This window comes from Mus caroli, chromosome 11 (genome assembly GCF_900094665.2).
Source record: "Mus caroli chromosome 11, CAROLI_EIJ_v1.1, whole genome shotgun sequence".
Classification (NCBI taxonomy): Eukaryota; Metazoa; Chordata; class Mammalia; order Rodentia; family Muridae; genus Mus; species Mus caroli.
The window spans coordinates 49,571,352-49,594,466 of NC_034580.1; the positions used below are offsets into that span (position 1 = coordinate 49,571,352).

The window sequence follows — 23,115 nt, forward strand, 5'->3', positions numbered from 1 at the left end:
AAGTCCCTCTGATAATAGCTTAGGAAAACACTGATCTGAGTCCCAGCCTGGAGTGGCCCCTGGGGATACCTGATAATGTTTCTTGGGATCAGTGGCTGATAAAAGAAATAGAGGTGGCTAGAACAGAAGGCTAAGAGGAAAGCTTATTGTTGTTTGTTGTTTTTGAGACAGAACCTCATATATACATACATACATATAGATAGATATATAGATAGATATATATAGATATAGATATAGATATAGATATATAGATATACACACACACACATATACATATATATATATATATATATATATATATATATATATATATATATATATATATATACATAGTGTGTGTGTGTGTGTATGTATGTATATATCTGGACTGGAACTCACTATGTAGACCAGGCCTCAAACTCACACCTGCCTCTATCTCCCGGGTGCTAGATTAAAGACGTGCAGTGACACACTCATCTAGGAAAACTAATGTTCAACTTTTGAATAAGCATTATATATCTACATGGCAGCCCACAACTATCTGTAACTTCAGATCTAGGGGGTCTAATGTCTTTTTCTGGCCTCTGCAGGCACCAGGCATGCATGTGGTACACATACATACATGTAGACAAACACATGCACATAAATCTTTAAAAAATAAAATATGCTGCTAACACCCCAAACATGTCTTGGTCTGTTTCTGCATTCTATCTTAGTGATTTAACTATAGTTGCTAGAGCTTTAAAGCTTTAAAGGTCTTGAGTTCTCACAGAACTAGTCAAGATATGAGCCTTAGAGCCAGCTTATTTAGGTCTTCTAAAAAAGAGTCTTCAGAGTATTTTCATTTAAATTACATAGAATATATAGATTTATTTAGCAATGGCTCCTTTATCCCCAAAACACTGCTACACTTCATTTTCCCTCTGTGATAGTCATAGTTTTATTCATATAAGTCTTGAACATTTCTTTGAATGTTCAGTATATCTTACTACTGAATGGCATCCTTATATTGTCTTAATTACCCTACAATCTGATGGAAGGTGTGTGTGTGTGTGTGTGTGTGTGTGTGTGTAATCATGGTAAGTTTTATCACATTGTTCTTTGGTCTTGTGGTTTGTGAATTTTAATGCACAGTGTCTGTTCTATGATGGGTTCATCAAATGTATCCTCCAAAGGCAAGTATTCTTTCTTCTTTTGCTGCATGTAGTTGTTGCATTCTTTCTGAATGGGGACTTTCCTGTACTAGCTGTTTACAAAGGTTCATATGAGAGAGAAGCTGGGGCACAATTCCTGGTTAACAGGATTGGCCTTGAAAATTATTTTGCCTTTGGCTTTTTAAGTGAGTGGAGAGTGGCAGCTTTAGGGCTGTGTACAACTTAGTTTCTCCATGCTATCCTCCTGAACAGCTTCCTTCAGAATTTATCTTTACAGGCACTGATTTAATATTACTACCCCTGACATTCACGTTGAAGAAATCAACCCTTCCTGATGGCAGTGCACAGACTTTCTTGCTCTTATTCCAGACCAGAAATTGTTCTTTGCTTTGTAACTTTAGAGCCCTATTGTTCAGCCTTCCTTCATTCTTTAGCTGCACCTGTCATTTTTTTGGTACCTCTACTTACTGCTGTTTAATCTTGGCTAATTTTTGGCAATCATTCTAGTTTGGAACTTGGCTGAAATTACATTTTCTGTTTTATTCTTCCAGTAGTGGAGAGGTGATTTCTTAGAAACAAGGGTGAATAAACATTTAATTCCTACCTTAAAATTAGAAGTTGGAGAACATTTTACATGTAGTGGTATAGGTAGAAATCAGAAGTCCGAGAAGCAGGGGACTAAACTGTAGGAATGTTGAGATGTATTAGGTTCACACTGTTTATTGATAGCTGACCTTTGACATGCAGCATGAAAGTAAAGGAATGAGGAGAAACTGCTGGCTGATGGACATAAATATTGTTTTCAACTTAGGGAATATCTGAACTTGTTTAAAGTCCACTGCAGCAGGGATAGTGGATATCTGGAGACTTAGAGGACGAGATTGGAGCCTTGAGATACAGAAACTTGAATCAAGAGTCTACCTCAGTCAGTCATGTAAACTGTTTCAGGTCAATGTTGTGTAAGTTAGTTGATAAAGAGCAACACTCCAATGCTTACGTTCTTTTTAACTCTTATGTGATTGTTACAGTTAGCTCTTACATGCAGAGCATAGAGCAATTGTTATACCATCAGAGATCCTCTGGAAGAGATTCTTCTTGTTTTAAGATTAAAAGAGTCCTTTTTGCTTTTTTTTTAATAGTTCTCTTTTGTTTTATTATATATAGATCATGGTTGTGTCTTTATTGACCTACCCTTTCCTTTAAATCCATTCTTAATGTTTTTATTCTCATTTTGACAGTGGCTTGAACCTGGCACCGGTAGCACGACTCAGAGGCACTTGGGAAAAGTTGCCAAGCAAATATGAGAAACATCTTCAAGATCTACAAGACCTTTTTGATCCATCTAGAAATATGGCAAAATACAGAAATATTCTTAGTAGTCAAAGCATGCAGCCTCCAATTATTCCACTCTTCCCTGTTGTCAAGAAAGATATGACATTTCTCCATGAAGGTATTTGAAGTCATTTGAAAATTAACATGTTTAGCTTTAGCTGTAGCATTTAATCTATTATCCACTTCAATATAATTATTTCATATCACTAAATCTTCATACAGCTAAGTGCAGTGAATTTATGACATCCAAAGCTATATTGTTGACAGTAACAAATTGAAATGTTCACAGTAAAAGTTCAGATATAAACTTGACACTGAGATAAAACTTTGCTGACACCTCCCTAGCACTTAGGCACGTACCAAACATACCCAGCCTTGTATTTGCTTTAAGCTTAGTAATGGTTTTTTCCTTCTAATTTTTTAAAATTTAATTCTCATATAAGGAAAAGTACCCAAAACAAATGAGCAACTAATAAAATCTGACAACATAGTCAGTTTTTGGGTTTTGGTTTTGTCTTGTTTTTTTGTTTTTTTGAGACAGAGTTTCTCTGTGTAGCCCTGGCTGTCCTGGAACTCACTTTGTAGACCAGGCTGGCCTCGAACTCAGAAATCCGCCTGCCTCTGCCTCCCAAGTGCTTGGATTAATGGCGTGTGCCACCACGCCAGGCAACATAGTCAGTTTTATGGGCAAAATTTAGTATTGCCAGCACCCTAGAAGCTTGCTCCTGCTATTCAAGTTTCATTTACTCATCTCGATTTGTATTTACCCATTGTGCTGTCAATCCTACATTGTTTTACTGTCAGTTACTAAAATCAGTGTTTAATCTCACGTGTGTCTATTTGTGCTTGCTGCTGTTTCTTTCATCCTACGTTTCTGTGTGTCCATGTGGCTAGTGTACTTTGTGGTTTTGAGGGCTTTGTTTAGTTGTTTAGGAGTTTGATTTTGTTTGGTACATCAGACACCATTACTACCTTAAAGTGATAGAGATCTCAAATTTTGTTCATCTGAAAGTCCACGACTTCAGTTTCAGAAATATAGTTTGGATTGGCAGCTGCTTTCCTTCAGCATTTTGAAGTAGCATCTGTTGTTTTCTGGCTCCCATTGTCACAATTGAGACATGAACTGTACACTTACTATTCTTTGCACTGCCTCTGCTGATAGCTGCAGTTGGGACCTTTGCCTTCTCATGGTTTTCTGTTCTACTAGGTTCTGTGATCTGGGTCTTCCCTGGTTTTCTTTCTGAATCATCTTTTACATCTTGTCATGTTCACATTCATTTTTTTCTTAATGTACATTGGTGTTTTTATTTTTTGGTTTTTTGTTTATTTGTTTGTTTAGAGAATAGTGAAAAGGTTACCCCCCCCCAAAATTGGAAATTTATGACTAATATTCTGTTCTTCCAAAAAGGATTGAACCTTGCTCAGTTAAGGCATTCCCAATTTTTTTAAAGATTTTATATATATATATATATAATTTATATATACACACACATATATATACACATACATACACATAAGTATATATGAATGAGTACACTGTAGCTGTCTTCATACACACCAGAAGAGGACATTAGATCCCATTGCAGATGGTTTTGAGCCATCATGTGGTTGCTGGGAATTGAATTCAGCACCTCTGGAAAAGCAGTTAGTGTTCTTAACCCCTGAACCATCTTGCCAGCTCCAATCCCAAATGTTTTTAATTCATTTCCAGGTTTTTAGGCTTTCTTCCAATCTACATTTGGTTCATTATTATCTTCAGAATAAAGTCAGAGTCCCAAAGCAAAACATTAAAGTTTAATTGGATTTAACTCTATTTTATTCTTGTTACCTCAAAGCACTGAAGGGCTTGTTTCAGCTCTCTGTGCCCTGTTTGCCCTTGCTAATGTCATCAGCAGGGAGAGTCTCCTAGTTGCCTCAGAATTTCGTCGTCATGACATTACTTAAGAAAAGATCCTCACAGATTTCTCACATATTCTTACAACATTGTTCTCACTTGAGAGCATGGTTGGTGTTGTTTTGTTTCCAGCTGGCATTGAGGCCACGAACCATTCCTGTGACCAGTGTACAAATGCCACTCACTTACTGTGAAAAGGGATGTGATCTAGACCCAGAGAGCTCTCAAAATGGCTTCAGGGCTTACCCTGTTAGAAAAATTGGGTTGCACCAACAGTTACAGACAGATGTAGTTACATCTATGGTCAGACAGACTGACTTTTGAACACTGACATTCTTGCCTGATGATTTAGACTAGGTAAGCCAATTAATCTCTTCAAGAAAAGGTGACAGCCTTCAACTTTGTAAATTAAAAACTTACACACAGGTATTTTCATACCAGTGATTAAAGTCTTGGTGACAAATTGAGATTCTGAGAGAGAAAAAGTGAAAACAAGGCCAAAAAGTATCCCCATGACACAGCTACCTTAGTTTTAGCTAATTTTTACCATTTGAGAAAGAATTCCAGTTTTACTTAATCTCCCACTATTTACTCCTGTGAGTATATCTGCTACTTCTTTAATAGTTTTTATTTCTTAAAAAAAAAAGAGTTATAAATCAAAAAAATTGCAGGCCAACTTAATTATTAGTAAGTAAATGGGCCCCACAGTGCCGTTGTCACCTGGCTAGCCTAAGTTGTCAGGTGCTGTAGCTTCCTTCAGTAGAACAAACCATGAACAGAACGAGATTGTGTGCTGTTAACTTGTGCACATGCCTGTGAGATAATGAACCAGTTTCAGCAGCCGTAGACAATCACTTTCTGTATTCTGTATTCCCATGGGAAACACAGCTGTTAGAAACTCATTCCCTGGGGTCAGGGCTGAACTGTCTATGAATTTATCAATTCTTAAAAGGGAGTGGGGAGACACTTTGATTAACAAAAAAAAAAAAAAGCTTATCTGTACTCAGGAGTAATAACTGAACTTGTGCTACTTGGAGATAAAGTTGTAATTATGGAAGTTTAAAAATATATATATTTCATAGGTAATGACTCCAAAGTAGATGGCTTAGTAAACTTCGAGAAGCTAAGAATGATTGCCAAGGAAATCCGTCATATTATTCGAATGACTTCTGCCAACATGGACCCCGCCATGATGTTCCGACAGAGGTATGACATGGAAATCACATTACGGTAGCATCAGGCTGGTGAGGTAATGATGTCTGTCCTCTGTTGTGTTGTGTACACATCAGTCTCCAGTAACCTTTCATTACAGTAATCCTCACAGGTAAGCAATGGTCAACCTCCCTTTACATCTGAAGAAATTGAACCCCTAGTAGTTTTGTGTTATTTTTAATTTATGTATGTTTGCCTGCATGTATGTCTGTGTATCACATATGTACAATGCTTGCAGAGTCCAGAGAAGGTGTTGGCCTCTCTGGAACTAGAGTCTCAGATGCTTGTGAGTAACCATGTAAGTGCTGGGAATTGAACTCGGGTCCTCTGCAAGCAAGGTCAGTGCCTTTGACTGCTGAGCCATGTCTCCAGGCCCTGGAGCAGTTTTTATATAACTTGCTAAGATTTGAGCCTAGTTTTTCCAATTACTTTTCTGACTATATCAGTAGTTCTGTATGGTGGTTATGTAAAATACCAATAAGCAAATAAAAGAAAAATGTTGAGCTCCCTGAAATCATCTGAATGCAAGTTGTCTCCTCTGTTTTCTAACCTAAGTAGTAAAGAATTATTCTGCTCCTCTTTTAAAGTCCTAGCACATCTAACTAGTACTTCAGGTTTCTAGAACATTTCTTTCCCAAAAGTTACAGTTATATTGTAACTGTTTGCTTGCATGTAAACTCTTTCCCAGAAAGTACATTTAGCCATGCTACATCTTTTTTTTTTTTTTTAATTCTGAGTCCTTTTTATTTAAAATCTTTAACATCACAATTTATTCATTCAATAACTTTCCTCAGAACCCAGGGCAGGCAAGCGTTTTGTTTTTTTTGTTTGTTTTTTTGTTTTGTTTTTTTTTTTTTTCCATGCTACATCTTTATTAGAGTTTCATTTATCTTTTAATTTTATCGGAGAATTCTTTCTGTACTCACTTTATAGCTGAGGCTGGTCTAGAACTCATGATCTTGCCTCTACTTCCAATTGGCTGGTATTACAGGTGTACACTGCCACACCCAAAACAAGAATGCTTTTTTAATTTGATACTTTGTGTACTATAAAGACTACTACCAATGCTGGAGAGATGGCTCAGCGGTTAAGAGCACTGACTGCTCTTCCAAAGGTCCTGAGTTCAATTCCCAGCAACCACATGGTGGCTCACAACCACCTGTAATTGGATCTAATGCCCTCTTCTGGTGTGTCTGAAGACAGCTACGGTGTACTTAAATATAACAATAAATAAATCTTTTTTTGTTAAAGACTACTACAGATTTATGTATAGAGTTTATAGAAAGTGTTATTAAGCTGTTTCCAGTAATTTTTGTAGTTTTCCTGCATGTAAGTAGACATTACAGTTGCTAAGTTTCTTTTTATCAGATTTTCCTTTTGGACCCCTCCAAATAGGGCATTAATAAATAAAATAATTTTAAGTACATATAATTGCTATGATTTTAAAATACATATATTCTAAGAAAATAAAAATACTTTATATTTATAGTGTGTGTTGGATTGAGTCTGTCTGGGAGAGGCATTGCTTTTGAGTGCTTCGCTTACATCACTATGGAGCAGTCACTGCTTTTCTTAGTAGCTGATCTCATGTTCGCTCTAGTTTAGAGATTCTCAGAGTAGTGGGGAAGGAGTGCCAGATCTCTTCCCATCTCTTGTCTTTCTCTTGGTAATGTAATGAAATGTCACTTCTCCAAAATGTGGAAACAAAAAACAGTAAGAAGCAGGGACTGAAGCACACCTGGAGGAGGCTTGTTGTCTGTCTGTGTTGTTGTTGAATGTCCTAGCACAGTGGACTTCCCACTGTCTCTTGTCTTATGTGAACCTCCGTTTACTCATGCATCTTTTCATTCGGTACCTGAAGACATAATAAAGTAGGTCCCTGCCAAAGCATCTGATAGTGGACTAAGGTGCCAGAGAGGATTCACTCAGTAAAGTGAAAGCTTGAGTCCTTGTCAGTCCCCAGCATCATGTAAATTAGCTAGCTACCAGCCAATGAAAATAATCCTGTCTCAAAAGGGGTGGGGCAGGGGAGGGCAGATTTATAACACCTTAGGAACAACACCAGAGGCTTACCCTGCCTTAAACACACACAAATGTGCACACAGACCCACATACAAGCACACAAACACACAACTAAAAAGAAGCAGCCTGGCTGTTTGCTTGGGAATAACCTGGGTTGAGTAAGAAGTGCATGGGGAAATAAATATATTTATTCTAGTTCAATTGTATCCACCAGTACCTAAATTATTAGGGCCTCATTGTAGACTGGCTTGGAATTCCTCGCAGGTCATAATGCACAAGTGCATAACTGCATAAGTGTATACCACCACACACCACCATCCCTGCTTTGTTACCTCTTTATTTTCCAAGTTGAATTTGCTAGTCAATTTTTCTTGTAAAATACTTCATTAGAGACATTTCTTCACTTAAAAATGGATTTATATATCTGTATGTTCCTTGTAATTTTTCAGCTTTTAAAGGAGTGGCTCCAAAAGTGTGTAGAGACTCTGTTCTTAAGACCAGTCCCTACACTTCCAAAAACAGAATAGAAAGTTTGAATGGAACACATTGTGTCCCATAAACTGCTTAGTAACACCATCCTTTAATAGTAGGCAGTGGTGGCTCACACCTTTGATTCCAGTGCTCGGGAGTCAGGTGGATCTCTCTGCATTTGAGTTCAGCCATGTATACAGAATGAGTTCCAGGACCTCCAGGACTATATAGAGAAACCCTCTCTTAGAAAACAAACAAACAAAAACAAAAAATCAGCTAATGGCTAGACAGGTGTTAAAGATGCAGTTGATCTAAAGCATGTTTGAAAGTACATGCTATAGAGGTGTCTGGCCTTCAGGACTCAATGTGTCCTTCCCAGTCCTTCATCTCATTAAAGCCATTTTTTACTGTTAAGGTATAATTTTTTTCCTGGTAAATTTTTCTGTTCTGTTCTGTCTGCATAAATTCTCTGACTCTCAACTGTTGTCTTTTTTCTGTGCTTTCCTATTCAAATACATGCTTCAATGTTTGTGGCTCTTGCTTACAGGAAGAAGAGGTGGCGGAGTCTGGGGTAAGTGGGGAAATGAACAACTGGAATGAAGGTTGTGCAACTCTTAACATGTGCTGCATCCTTTTCATTAATGCACGCAAACCAGATAGCATGCCTTCTATTAACTCCGTCAGCCTACATTCTGACAAATGCCTTTTGCTAACAAGGTGAAAGTAGTGATGGAACTAGCCTTGTGTTGGTCTCAGTTTTGTTTGTTTGTTTTTCCATTATTGGCATCCTGTAATCCCTTTTTAGATTTAAATTTAACAGATTCATGAGATGTAGACTATAATAACAAATATTTGTTGCATACTTCCTGTGTCCTCTACACTGTTGTAAGCTCCCAAAATGAATAACCTTTAAAAGTCTACTTTTACCCTATGAGCTAGTCTGTTATCCCCATGGTGCAGATGGAGAAGGTAAATTGGCCAGTCTTGCAGCTTATTGATGGTGTATCCAAACCTAGGCAGTCTGCTTTAAAAACTGCCTACACTTTCTCTAATTTCAGTGCCTGTCTTATGAAAGAGAACATATATATTGATGTATAAAAAGTCTGTTTGTAAGGGTTGCATTTTTTATTAGTTTTACAGAGAGACGTATTTACTTAATCTGTATTGTAAAAGTGAATAGAGGTTTTAATCCCTCATCAGATCCACTGAATGCCTGAAACTTGAAGCTTAAATTGAAATTTGCTTTAAGTTTCTACCACCTTTGTATAAAAAGATTCCTTTTTCTCCCCTAAAACTTCTTAACTGCTCAGCCTTTGTGGTTTAAGTCGGTTCTGGACTCTTAGTTCTGCATTGGTAGCCATCTGGTTTAGAGCCACAGACAGTTAAAGATCTTATGCATCATTTTCCTAGACCTTTCTATTTTAAGTAAGGAAACAGTTGGTACTATAGGTGCATGGAATTGCAAACAGAGAACACATAGAATTTTGATGTTTAAAACTAATGAATGTGAAGTTAGATACTTAGGCTACATATAAGAATTTTTTTAGCCATGTCTTTGAGTCTTATTTGTGGTCTTGTTTTTCATTTGGTGAACTTGACTCTCCTCCTCTGGTGTGTTTCTTGTGTGTTTTCTTCTACGTCATACCTTTGTGTCTTGGTCTTCCCTGGTTCTTCTTACTGAAAGTAGAAATTGATGCCTTACTACCTCAGTAGGACATCTTATGACCTAGTGACTGAGCTACAGCAGCCACTGTTCAACTGATAGCATTTGTTCCTATAGTATTTGGAGCTTGCAGACAGCAGGTGTTCTTATTTCACATCAGTATTTGATGCTTTGCAGTAGTCAGAAGATACTTTATTATCATCTGTCGTTCTCATGCATTGGAACTTTGTAGTTTTGTTTACAAGCTGCCTTTTTTATTTTGGATAACAACTAAGATAAAATAATTAAATGCTAGCATTAAAAATTTTGTTTATAAATGTTAAGGCTTTGTTTCACTGTGAGTTTGATCTCTGGAATCCACATAAAAGTTGGAGATAAACCAGTTCCATACAGCAGTCCTTTGACCTTCACAAATCCACTGTAGCATGCATACACATGCACACTCACACATAATAATAGTCACCACATTATAAGATGTTTTATCTTGTGTACCAAGAAAAGCCAGTGCAGTACCTTGTTTGTTTGATCTTATTGAAATGCTTCTCATGTGTCTGGATGCTGGTGGGATCTTGGGACTTCCTCAGCACAGAGAGGAGGTTCATAGCTGACAGAACAGCCAGCAGAGGCGATAAGGAATCAGCGAGGGGAGGGAGGAAGTCAGGCAATGGTCAAGGGAACTTAGCACCCCTCACTGTCTAACATCTCTTCTACTATAACTTACTAGCAACCAGGTGCATCTTGTCCTGACTTATGTAAGCTTCACAGAATAAAGACCGACTAATGATTATCCAAGTGGTACTTTTCATTACATGCCCAGAGGGACAAGTTCAGTCACAATTAGAAAAGGCAAACAGAACAGATTATTCTTGTTATTATTAACCATATAACTCCAAATTAAAGAAAGTATCTGAACTGGTCTTTTTATGAATAGCAAATACCTAACCTCTTACTGTGTGTTTTATCATCTATGCCATAAAGTAGAAAAAGTTTGTTTTAGTCAACCTATCTTATTTACTGAATTCTATTCCTCCAGGATCATACCCTGTATGATCCCCTTTCTTTAAACTACGTTCGCAGAGTGCTCTAAGCCTATAATAAAAACAGACCTATAACCTATTCTCCTGGCCAGTCAGGATTTTTCAGTTGTGTCTGTTTGCCCTGCACCGACTATACTGTTTGAGTTTGCTCAAGGGCAGCTATCCCAGGCAGATTCCTGGAGTAATGGCTTCATTAAGCAATGTGCTTTCTGTGCTCAACCAACTCCAGAGCATAAGGTGGACTTGCAAATAGTGGCCAGATAGAGTTAATTTAGGATTTTACTAAAAAAGACTCAGACACAACCTTTCTCAGGAAAAGACATAAAATAAATCATAATTCAGAAAGTCCCCAAGAATGCAGCACACAGAGACCACATTGTAAGATATTTACTGAATTTTTCAGGTTTCATTCTTTTTAATCAGTTACTTCTTAAAGGTTAAAGGGTAATTCACTAATTATTAGATTTCTCTTCCAACCCATTCTGCAAAATTTGCAGTCTTTTCTGTGGGTTACTCGAAGCCACATCATCATTTCTGCCTGACTCGAAACTACAAGTTGCCATCAATGTGTCAAGAGATAATTCCGCATGTCTTTAATCCCAACACGTGGGATGCAGGAACAAGTGGATCTCTGAGTTCAAGGGCATCCAGGGCTACACAGAGAAAGCCTGTCTTTAAAACAAGACTATATAAAATGCAAGGCATAACTGTACTATTTCTCTCCCCACCCTACTCCCCTCTCTCTCTCAAGAATTGTAGAGGTGTTGTTAGTTTGGGTTTTTTGTTTTTGTTTTTGTTTGTTTGTTTTTTCAGTAACGTCCAAAATCATAGGATTATGACATTTTCATGCACGTGTCCCTGAACTTTGCCTCCTTTCTCCCCCTCTTCTGGGAGCCCTACTTCAAAATCCTTAAAAATTTAACAAAAAAATAAATAAAATACCAATAACAGGTTTTCAGTTCTGCCTTATATGATTTACAATGAAAACATTAAGATTTGGTGTCTGTTTTAATCTAGGTGTGTGAGCATTGAAGGACAAGTAGCCCATGTTTTAGAATATTTTCTGTAAATATGATGCTAATATTAAAAATAGAGATATTCGGGGCTGGTGAGATGGCTCAGTGAGTAAGAGCACCCAACTGCTCTTCCGAAGGTCTGGAGTTCAAATCCCAGCACCCACGTGGTAGCTCACAACCATCCATAACGAAATATGATGCCCTCTTCTGGTGTGTCTGAAGATAGCTACAGTGTACTTACATATAATAAATAAATAAATCTTTTTTAAAAAATAGAGATATTCTTCCCTTTAAAGACCATTTGAGCCATGCACCTAGAGTCATGAGTGGTACCTAGAGTCCACTAAAGGTAGGAGGAGAGAAACACTCCTCAGACCTCACAGTCTTGCTGGGGCATGTTCCCACCTCTGCACACACATGGTAATAAGTAAGCAAACAAACAATCCTCTGTAAGCATTGAGTTTGCTAGCCTGTTAGAAATGACCTGCTACATAACAATTGCTGCCTTCCATTGGTTCTGAATGTGCATCATATAAGCAGGCTTGACAGAAAAGGTAGAGGTGGATAAAGTCATAGCTTACTTGACTAGTACTTATTTCTAAGACCCAGTTTGAAGTAAGTCCTATCATGTTTAGGAGTATTACAAAGGCAAATTCTAGAATGCAAGTAATTTCTCACCACATTGTACCTGCAGGGATGGTAGCAATTTTTTACTGCATTTCTGATCTCTCACTATGCTGGGTTGAAATGTTATTTTCAGATATTATCTTGGTTCTCTTTAATTTTTGGTCAAAATATGATTACTGGAAAAATTGGTCTCTATGTTTGAAATGACCCTGCTGTCACAAATGATGCTTTCATAGCATACTGAAAGCAGCCCCAGTAACAAAACTGCTCTGTTTGCCTTTGCTGAAGGATTGAGAACAAATTTATCCTAACCTAGACTCTTGCCACTTCTTAGATTGTGCATGGCCTAAAAGGACCAAAGGAAAGGTTTTGTTAGCACAGTGTGCCATGGGTTTGTTTCATAGGCACACAAAAATTGTAATGGAATATGTTGCTCAGGGAGGAACGGGTATCTTACTCTTTTGAAATCCATGTTTTGCCAGATCTTGTTCTTAATTGAGAACATTGCCATCTGTGCCAAAGTACTTTGCATTAATGCTCTTCATCTTTTAACTCATTTACATCAGCATGCAATAGCATTAACAGAAAAAATATTTGAATCTTCATTCCTTGATGCCTAAGTCTCATCTTTACAGGCTCTCATTGCAGTTTCTGTCTTCTTACAGGTCATTGAGTCAAGGCAGCACAAATTCTAACATGCTAGATGTCCAGGGAGGTGCTCACAAGAAAAGAGCACGCCGCAGCTCACTGCTGAATGCCAAGAAACTGTATGAAGATGCCCAAATGGCAAGGAAAGTGAAACAGTATCTTTCTAGTCTAGACATAGACACAGATGAGGAGAAGTTCCAGATGATGTCACTGCAGTGGGAACCTGCATATGGTACCTGTGAGTAGTTTTCCTTTGTGTCACATTAGTGAGCAGAGCAAAATAGACATTTTGATATCCAGAATTAGTGCTGATTTCATTTGCAAATACAACTGCTGTACTCCAGCAGACTGGTCTGCTCATGAGATACTGAGTCCCATGCAGCCCTTGAATAACTGAAGAAGGGAGAGAGGTAAATAGTTGTTCTTTAAAAGGCTTTATAAATGAGATTTTTTTTAAATTGGAGCATGGCCAGGCAGTGGTGGTGCACTTGGCTGGCAGATCTCTGAGTTCAACACCAACCTGGGCTACAAAGTGAGTTCCAGGACAGCTGGGGCTACAAAGAGAAAACTAACTTACTTACTTACTTTCTTTCTTTCTTTCTTTCTTTCAGAACATTAGTGAAATGTTTAAATGGGGAGTAGATAATACACAGTAAGTCACTGGAGAGCTAGCTCAGGTGTGAAGAGCGCTTGCTGCTCTCACAGAACTTGAGGTCAGTTTCCAACACTTATATGGTGTCTCACAACTGTCTCTAATCCCAATTCCAAAGGATCCAGTGCCCTCTTCTAGACTCCATGGGTACTACAAATACATGGTGCACAAACATACATGCAGAAAAAACACACATACACAACATAGGGAAAACATTTTTATTAGAACATTATAGAAAATACTGTTTCAGAACATTGTTGCCCTTACCTATAAATGCAAAGTGACATCAATACTAGGCTAAAATTACTAATTATAAAGCTTGGGGGTTTGGTTAAAACACTAGCAGTGATAACTTACCAGTAGGATACAGGAGAAAGTAGACATATCCTGACATTGTGGAAGGGATTTTCTCCTCACTACTGACACCTTAGAGTCCACCCTGCCCACTACAGCTCTGCTCAGTAAGTACTGTCTCCCCAAGGAACACCCTCACCAGTGCTGCTTTCTTCAAGTGCAGGCTTCAGAGCACATGTCTCTGGGTTAAGAAAATTGTGAGTTAAGAGCTGGAGAGATGACTCAGTGGTTAAGAGCACTGACTGCTCTTCCAGAGGTCCTGAGTTAAATTCCCAGCAACCACATGGTGGCTCACAACCGTCTGTAATGGGATCTGCTGCCCTCTTTGGGTATGTCTCAAGACACCAACAATGTACTCATATACATAAAATAAATAACTCTTAAGAAAAAAAAGAAAATTGTGAATTACAGGATGTAAAGTTGAAAAAAAATCCTGCCAGGTGTGGTGGCGCACGCCTTTAATCCCAGCACTTGGGAGGCAGAGGCAGGCGGATTTCTGAGTTTGAGGCCAGCCTGGTCTACAGAGTGAGTTCCAGGACAGCCAGGGCTATACAGAGAAACTCTGTCTCGAAGGAAGAAAGAAAGAAAGATAGAGAGAGAGAGAGAAAGAAAATTGTATTAAATGGTAAATTGAATGATAAGAAGCACAATGGAATTGCAAGTTTTCTGTTGACAGAAGGGAATGGTATTCTTTGTGTAGTAACCTAAAACTTGATAAATGTGTTGGTATTTCCGTAGTAATATGATGGTTTGCCAGCTGAGTAGGACAGAGAAACAACTACTGGTTTCACAGTGAGTTTAAAATACTGGGTAAAGAGAGTCATTCAATGTATCATATATTAGCAAGAGTCAAGCATAGTGGTATGTTAATCCCACCAGACAAAAATACGAGCACTATCAAAATTTCTGAGCCAAATTTGAAGCAAGTTTCATTAAGTACTGACCAGGACAATAGACCATTGGCCCACACCCTCGATTTCCAGAAAATGGCTTCAAATGATGTTAGTGAGGTCCTTATAAAGGCAAAACCCACAGTATGTGCTTTTGGGACAAGCATACATCCTAATGTACTTTGTGCCAAGGCACCTCCTACTTCTCTGTGATGAAACACTTTGTGTGCAGTTTGTGGAAACAACCTTGTTTACAGAAGTGAAAATGCATGGTTTGTTAGCTTACATGAACAGTGTTCAGTATTTTAGGAAGTTATCTGTCCTTGGACAAGTGCGGTTTATAGGTTAGAGGCAGTTTTGTTTTATAGATCTCTTAAGCATAGTAATTAATATTTAAAACATAACTTTAGCCTTCACAGGTGTTCTTCAGTGATAAGCAGTATTTGAGAGACTAAGACAGGATAGTATATCTTCATGGCCAGACTGGGCTATATAATTAAGACCTGTTTCAAAAAAGAGTGAGGATTAAGCTAGTATCCAAAAAAAAAAAAAAGTACATTAGATCATTAGATACTTCTACTAAAGAAAATTAGTGGGGTATGTTTGCAGTGACACCAGACAGCAAAGGCTGACTTGATAGACACCTCAAGCCTCTAGCATGGAAGAGTGGAGGCAGGCTGATAGTCATGGCTTCACGGGCCTTGCTAGAGCCTTTCTCTTCAGAGTATGGGGAGTTGTGAGGTCTATGGGACATACAGAGAAGGAAGGGGGTAGGTTACATTTCCATGTTAGTGCTCACTCTGCTGTCATCTAGAGAATGACTAGCGGCACACCTGAGTTGATCCAGTGAGAGAATTTCAGTCATATAGATGTGAGAGTGTGAACTTGGCCTCAGGAGACAGATAATGATAATGGATTCAAGAATTTAAGAAGCAAACAGCTTATTCCACAGCAGTTTCAGAGTTTAAATTTCTTTTATGAAAATAGGTCTTTGATATTTTTTTTGTATAAAAATGTGTAGTTTTTAAGCAGCTACTTGTCATTGCTAATAGTCTTGCCTTAAAATTTTTCAGTTGCCTGACCATTCTCTCTTTCCTTGTAGTGACAAAGAACTTAACTGAAAAAAGGTCAGCCAAATCATCTGAGATGTCTCCTGTGCCATTGAGGTCAGTAGGCCAAACAGCTAAAGTCCACTTGCATCAGCCACACAGAGTGAGCCAGGTGCTGCAGGTGCCAGCAGTCAACTTGCACCCCATCCGGAAGAAAGGACAAGCCAAAGACCATGTGCTGAGTGAGTGCTCATAACCCTCAAGTCACTTTACTCTGAATTTCCAAAGGTAATTAGCTAAGGGCTAGCAAGAGTCACGGCATCATGAGTCACAAAGGTTTGGTTTTGCTTCAACATATTCGATGACAGCATGTTTTTAAATACTAGTGGTGGGATTTCTATACTACTAAAATCTGTTCATCAACAGAATCGTACACAGCTGTGCCCCGAATCAAATCTACATCAAGTCTTAGGTAGCACATCAAGCTCACGTCCATTCTGCACTCAAAGCTGTATCTCAAATACAGGCCTCCAGAAGCTGTGAGAATCAGACGGTTTGTTGTGAAAAACACATATACACTGCCTTTTTCATTAATGCCCCCTCCAGAAAACCTCATTAGGAGAAAAGAACATGTAAGATACACAAGAATACAGAACTAGAGCAATGGCTCAGTGGTTAAGAGCACCGACTGCTCTTCCAGAGTGCCTGGGTTTGATTGCCTGCATCCACATGATAGCTCACAACCATCTGTAACTCTAGTTCCAGAGGATCCTACATCCTCTCCTGGCCTCTATGACCACTGCACACATGTGGTATATAGGCACACACGCAGTCAAAACACCCATAAACACACACACATTTTATTCACTTTACATCTAAATCTCAGCCTTCCATCTCCTCTCCTCTCTTCTCAGTCCCACCCTTAAAAATTCATCCCCCTGCCCCATTACCCTCTTCTCAGAGAAAGGGAAGCCCCCCTTGGGTATCACCCAATCCTGGGACATCCAGTCGCCATGGGCCTAACACATCCTCTCCCATTAAGGACCAACCAGGCAGTCCAGTTAGGGGAAGGGGATCCAGTGGCCAGCAACTGAGTCAGAGACAACCGCCACTCCAGTTGTTAGGGACACCACATGAAAACCAAGCTGCACATCTACAAATGTGTAGGGGGCCTGGGTCCAGCCCCTACGTATTCTTTGGTTGGTGTTTTAGTCTTTGTGAGTCCCCATGGGCCCAGGCTAGTTGACTTTGTAGGTTTCCTTGTGATGTCCTTGACCCCTCCAACTCCCTCAATCCTATCCCCCTCTCTTCCACAAGACTCCCCAAGCTCTGCCTGATGTTTGGCTGTGGGTCTCAGCATCTGTTTCCATCTCCTGCTCGATGAAGCCTCTCAGGAGACAGTTATAGTAGGTTTCTGCAAGCATAGCAGAGTATCATTAATAGTGTCGGGTTGACTCCCATGGGTTTCACGTTATGCCAATTGTTGGTTGGCTATTCCCTCAATCTCTGCTCAGTCTTTATCCATGCACATCTTATAGGCAGGACAAATTCAAGGTTGAAGGTTTTGTGGGTAGATTGATGTCCCTCTCCCTTCCCTGGAAGTCCCACCTGACTACAGGAGATGGCCACTTCAGTCTCTATATCCCCTGCTGATAGAAGTCTCAGCTAGGGTCAGTCCCATAGACTCACTGGAAATTTTTAAATTAGAAATAAATGTAGAGATATTGCTCAGTGATTAAGGAATACTGCTTTCATGAGAGCCCAAGTTAGATTCCCAGCACACACATCAGGTGGCTCACAACTGCCTGTAACTTGAGTTACAGATAATTAACTGTCTTTGGCCTCCTTGGGCATCTTAATCTCTTGCAGACACCCAGACACATAATAAAATAAATCTTTGTGGTTGGTTTTGGGGTTTTTGTTTTGTTTAAGTAACAAGGCTAGAGAGGTGGCACAGCGCTTAATAGCACTTGTTGCTCTTGCAGAGGGATTTAAGTTTGGTTCCCAGCACCCAGTATAATAACTCACAACCATCTGTGACTCCAGTTCCAGGAGATCACATGCCTCTCTGACCTCTGTGGGCATCAGGCATACATGTGGCACACATACATGCAGGCAAAACATTTATACACATAAAATAATAAATCTAAAATGTTTTTAAACATAAAATAACATAAATATAATCTATAGCTCTGTTTTCCCCCTTGAGCCATATAGACATCATTGGAATTACCTTTATTTGGTGTTTTAACAGTATCTCTATTTCCATTTTTATATGTGAAGCTAGATTACCTTCATTTGCTGATATTATTAACATGGTCCATGTATTAATACATAGTATATGCTTAGTAGAAGTATGTGATTTTAATTTGATTTGATGTGAGAATACAGAATTGAATTTAAAAAATGACAAGGGTTTCCATCTAGTGTCATTATAGACACAGATTACTTCTTTATTATGTGTGTGCTAACACAGTACATTAAAAGCTCACCCGACTCCCAGCAGCATGCATACACACACATGCACATAAGCATTTGAAGCTCACATTTAATACTGAGTTTCAGACACAGTCCATCTTTATTAACGTTATATATTTACTTGGTCTTCATAATATCCTATGAGGTAAGATGATAGAATGAGACAGCCTCATTCTACATGGATTCTTAGTAATGTGCACAGTGCCAGGACATAACCAGTCTGGCAGGTGATCCTAGGCTGGTTGGCTCTAAAGTACTGCTTTTTAACTACCAGACTAAACAGCCTCCCAAGGATATGAGAAGTAAAGTCATAAATATGTCTAGATTATAAAGGTGACAACCAAAATTTGTCACTGGGAAACCACTAAAAAGATTTGAAATCTTACATGGTGTACACCCCTCTAATTCTAGCACTTGGGAGACTGAAACAGGGGTATTCACGTTCAGTGTTAATCCAGGCTACAAGTTTGAGACCAGCTTGAATTACATATCTGTTAAGAGTGACAGAAGGAGACAAGGAAAGGGAGATGGAAGGAGAAAGAGGAGGGGGAGAAGGTGGGCGGTGGAGACATACTTGAACATGAGGTGGTTGTGGGAAGGAGTCGAGCAAATCCAGATGCAAGAGAGCCCAGCTGGTGTGAGTCTTTTCAGAAGACTGCTGTAACTGTACCAGCTCCTCACCACGGTTGTCCTTGTTCCATGTAGAGAGTAGTCTGAAGCTCAGTGACTTCTTAGAAACTATGTAAAACAGCTGGAACTGTTTCTGAATCTCACCTATGCTCAGGAGCTGGTTAGTGAAGGATAGAGCTTCCCAAGAATGTTTTTAGGAGGGCCATATAATTTTCCTGCCTGTTGCTGACTTGTGTTCTGTAATAGGAACTTAGTGCTCTTGAAAAGGGCTGGCCTGGCAGCCCTGCAGCCTCATGTGCACCCACAGCAGAGACAGTACCTGCACCCCACATAATTGTGAGGGTTAAGATACCATACCACAAAGCAAATTGCCTTATTAATCTGGGCTGTGCTGGCCAGCTGTGAGGTTGAACAAGTTACATAGAGATGAGGCCTGTATGATATTTCCCAGACACTTAAGTCCCAAACTGCACTTAAATGTCTTGATTGACTACACCAGCCACTGTCTTTACTTACTAATGATTTAGACAACTACATCTGTTTTCATTGTAAAATGTTGCTGATTTGCTTGTTTGTTTATTCATTTTTTAGGTACAAGTTTACCTCAGAAAGGTTTAGGACCAACTGAAGAAGTGAGTGTTAAGAAACACACAGAAGACACTATTTCTGTAGCGTCCTCTCTGCACTCTAGCCCTCCTGCATCTCCTCAGAACTCCCCACGCAAAGGTAAGAAGGAATGTTTCCCATTGACTCTTCTCAGACCTGATAATACTTTAGCACAGCTTGCTTTCAGTCTATAAGCCTGAAAGATGAAAATGCTAAGGCCTAGTTTTTCAGGTGTTACTAAGTAACTAGGACACCAGTACTCAAGTCATGATCCTTGGCTGTTTGAAAGAGGGCAAGCATGGGTAGAAATGAGAGCGTAAATCACGGTTGTTTTGCTCTGTGCCAGTGCTCAGTACCATCCTTCCAGTTTCATATAAGTGAACCTCTCTGTGGAAAATTTGCAAATAAAATTCTACAAGAAATTGTATTTACACCGGGTGTGATGGTTCACTTAGGAAGAGGAGTCCAGGGGTCAGAGTTGTTATTTACTGCATAAAAAGTTCAAGGCCTGAAACCCAGCTCCCAAAAAAGCATTTTGTTTTGATTTTGTTCAAGTACAAAGTATAGGAAAAGAAATTAATGCTAGCTGCCTATGGTGACATAACCCTTTAATCCCTGCACTCAGGCAGCAGAGTTGGGTAGAGCTCTGTGAGTTCCAAGACAGCCAGGGCTACACAGAGAAACCCTGTCTTAAAAAACAAAAAGAAAGAAAAAAAAATTTAGGTTTCTCCTTCTGGTTTCTTCTGTTTTTCTTGTTTATGGGGATTTAAAATAATCTATGTCTTGGGGCTTTTACATTTATACAAAACCAGAAAAGAAAAGATATAACTCCCGGTTCTTTAAATGTGTTTTCATGAGTCAGACTGAACATTTTCATGGCTAAAGTGACTTATTGAGGTGCCACATGACGCTGAGCACATGTCAAGCATGCTGAAGAGCATGCGTCTCTTACTCTGCCTTCCACACTCTGCACTTGTAATGGAGAAGGGCCATCCTAATCCTGCCTTCTGCATGAGTGTAAAAGAAAAACACTTTATATAATCACAGTAGAGGACCTTGCCTGGCCAGCGTGGATATTAAGTTTGGCAGTCCTGCCTGTTGAAGCTCCCCCAACTCATTCCCTTCCCAAGAGCTAAGTGTCACTCTTCAGGGCTGTGCCAGCTGCAGCAGTCATATTAAAACTGGAGACTGACACTCCCTTTGTTACCATTCGTGACTTGTTCATAAGGTCCAGACAAACCCTTTGTCTTAGGGTCTGTGTATACAGTTTAGCAGAAATGTTATTTCTATGTGTGGTAAGTGATTAGTACATTCAGATATCCCTCTTCCTGCTGTTACCCCAGGGTGGCATAGCTCACTTACTCCTTTCTACCCTCAGGTAGCTGAAATTTTAATAAGGAATGGTTCATGAAAATCAAATAGGACATAGAAGGAATATGTATAGTAGGTATATTCATAAAGCAGTTTCTGATTCTGCTGCATCTCTTTATACTTTGTAAGACACAGTATATGTCTTTGTATGTCTTCTCTTTGTCTATATGAGCTGATTATCCAGAATACCTTCATCAGATCTCTAGAAGCAGCAACCAAGCCTGTAGTCAGGCAGGTCGTCAAACCTGCAGGGCCTGAGTTTGGAAGCTGTGCACAGACAGTTGTGTAAGGAAGAAGCTGCTAGATCTGATTGTAGTTTGTGCTTACTGTGTCTTGGATAAAAATATCCCAAGAAAAATTCACTCTCTTTTCTTTTCTGGAACCTGCTGTGTTGGCCAGGCTGGGATTGAGATCCACCTGCCTCTGCCTCCCAAGTGCTGGGATTAACGGTATACAATGACCACAGCAGTCTAAAAAGCTATTCTTACACTGGTGTAAATTCCCTTTTCTCTGTTGTCTTTCAGTATGTGGCTGACTGTTGACCATGACGTTTATAAAGAGGGCATCAGATTTCGTTAGGGATGGTTGTGAGCCACCATGTGGTTCCTGGGATTTGAACTCAGGACCTTTGGAAGAGCATTCGGTGCTCTTAACCACTGAGCCATCTTGCCAGCCCCCAGAAATTATTCTTAAATATTTCAAGACCCCATCAAGGCAACCAGGCAGAGTGAGTGGTACATACCTGTAATGCCAGCACTCAGCCAGCTGAGGCAGGAGGACCTGGCATACATTCTAGGTCATCCTTAGAACTGCATAGTAAGACCCTTCCAAAAAAGAAAAGAAAAACCCAACCGCACCTCAGTACCTCTATTTCCATAAACAGGTGCATGCCAGTGGCCTATGGGTGAACAAAATTTTTGTAGTACAAGTCCATTATTCATCTGTTCTCAATTCCTATTAAACTTTGGAATTGCTGAGCGTGGTGGCGCATGCCTTTAATTCCAGCACTTGGGAGGCAGAGGCAGAGGCAGGCAGATTTCTGAGTTCGAGGCCAGCCTGGTCTACAGAGTGAGTTCCAGGACAGCCAGGGCTACACAGAGAAACCCTGTCTCGAAAAAAAAATTTTTTTTTTGAAAATAGTTTTTTTCTCATCACCAATAAGGTAAACCTATTTCATATTTTCATAAGAAGAATTTAAACAAGAACTTAGAAGCCAAGAGATGGGGAGCCGGCTCAGTCAATAATGCAGCTACTATGCAAGTACGAATACCTAGGTTCACCCCTAGCACTATGTAAAATCTCAGGCATGGTAGCACATTCATAATTCTGGGACTGGGGAGGAGAGAGGCAGATCACTTGGGCCAGTCAGTGAGCTGCTCCTTAGGGAGAGCACCACTTAGCTTGTCTTCTGGCCTCCACTGGGGCACCTGCACACACACACACACACACACACACACACACACACACACACACACACGGAGAGCACTACCTAGCTTGTCTTATTTTTATTAGATATTTTCTCCATTTACATTTCAAATACTATCCCCTTTCCTAGTTTCCTCTCCGAACATCCCCATACCCTCCCCCACCCCCTGCTCCCTAACCCACCCACTCCTGCTTCCTGGCCCTGTCTTCTAATCTCTACTGGGGTCACGCTTGCACACTAGAATGAGTGGTGCAGGGTAAGCCAAACAACCTGAACACTCCTTTGTCTTGGAGCCCCACATGCACCAGAAACAGTGCTTTATAAAGGTGTCCTTAGATCCTGTGTGTGTCCTATTTGGTTTTTACTGAGCTTTTTTTTACCTAAAATCTCCTGAAAATTCTAAAGCATTATTCCTTTTAAGGGATGGTTCAGATCACCAGATATTGTTGTAATATTTGTCTTTATAATCTTTACCAGTATCGATTGCTTTCCACATTTTTTTGTCAGCATGTTCTGAGCAAGGTAATGTCTATCCTCTTGTCTTGTAGTAACAGAGGTGTTTATGATGTACAATAGCTATAGCTCCATAGTTTCTTAATTTATT

At 39.5% G+C, this 23,115-nt stretch overlaps 1 protein-coding gene across 7 annotated transcripts in view; it reads left to right on the forward strand.

The window, feature by feature from the left end:
* Window positions 1-23,115, forward strand: part of Rapgef6 (Rap guanine nucleotide exchange factor 6) — a 175,851-nt gene that overhangs the window by 141,160 nt on the left and 11,576 nt on the right. For 4 of the 7 annotated variants that reach the window (XM_029483206.1, XM_029483210.1, XM_029483207.1 and 1 more), the window contains 6 exons: window positions 2,372-2,583; window positions 5,442-5,565; window positions 8,612-8,635; window positions 13,073-13,293; window positions 16,054-16,242; window positions 19,700-19,834. In XM_029483206.1, coding sequence (XP_029339066.1) covers window positions 2,372-2,583; window positions 5,442-5,565; window positions 8,612-8,635; window positions 13,073-13,293; window positions 16,054-16,242; window positions 19,700-19,834 — 905 coding nt within the window. The remainder of the gene's footprint in view (window positions 1-2,371; window positions 2,584-5,441; window positions 5,566-8,611; window positions 8,636-13,072; window positions 13,294-16,053; window positions 16,243-19,699; window positions 19,835-23,115) is intronic. The other 3 variants (XM_029483209.1, XM_021175412.2, XM_021175414.2) reach the window with 1 other exon arrangement.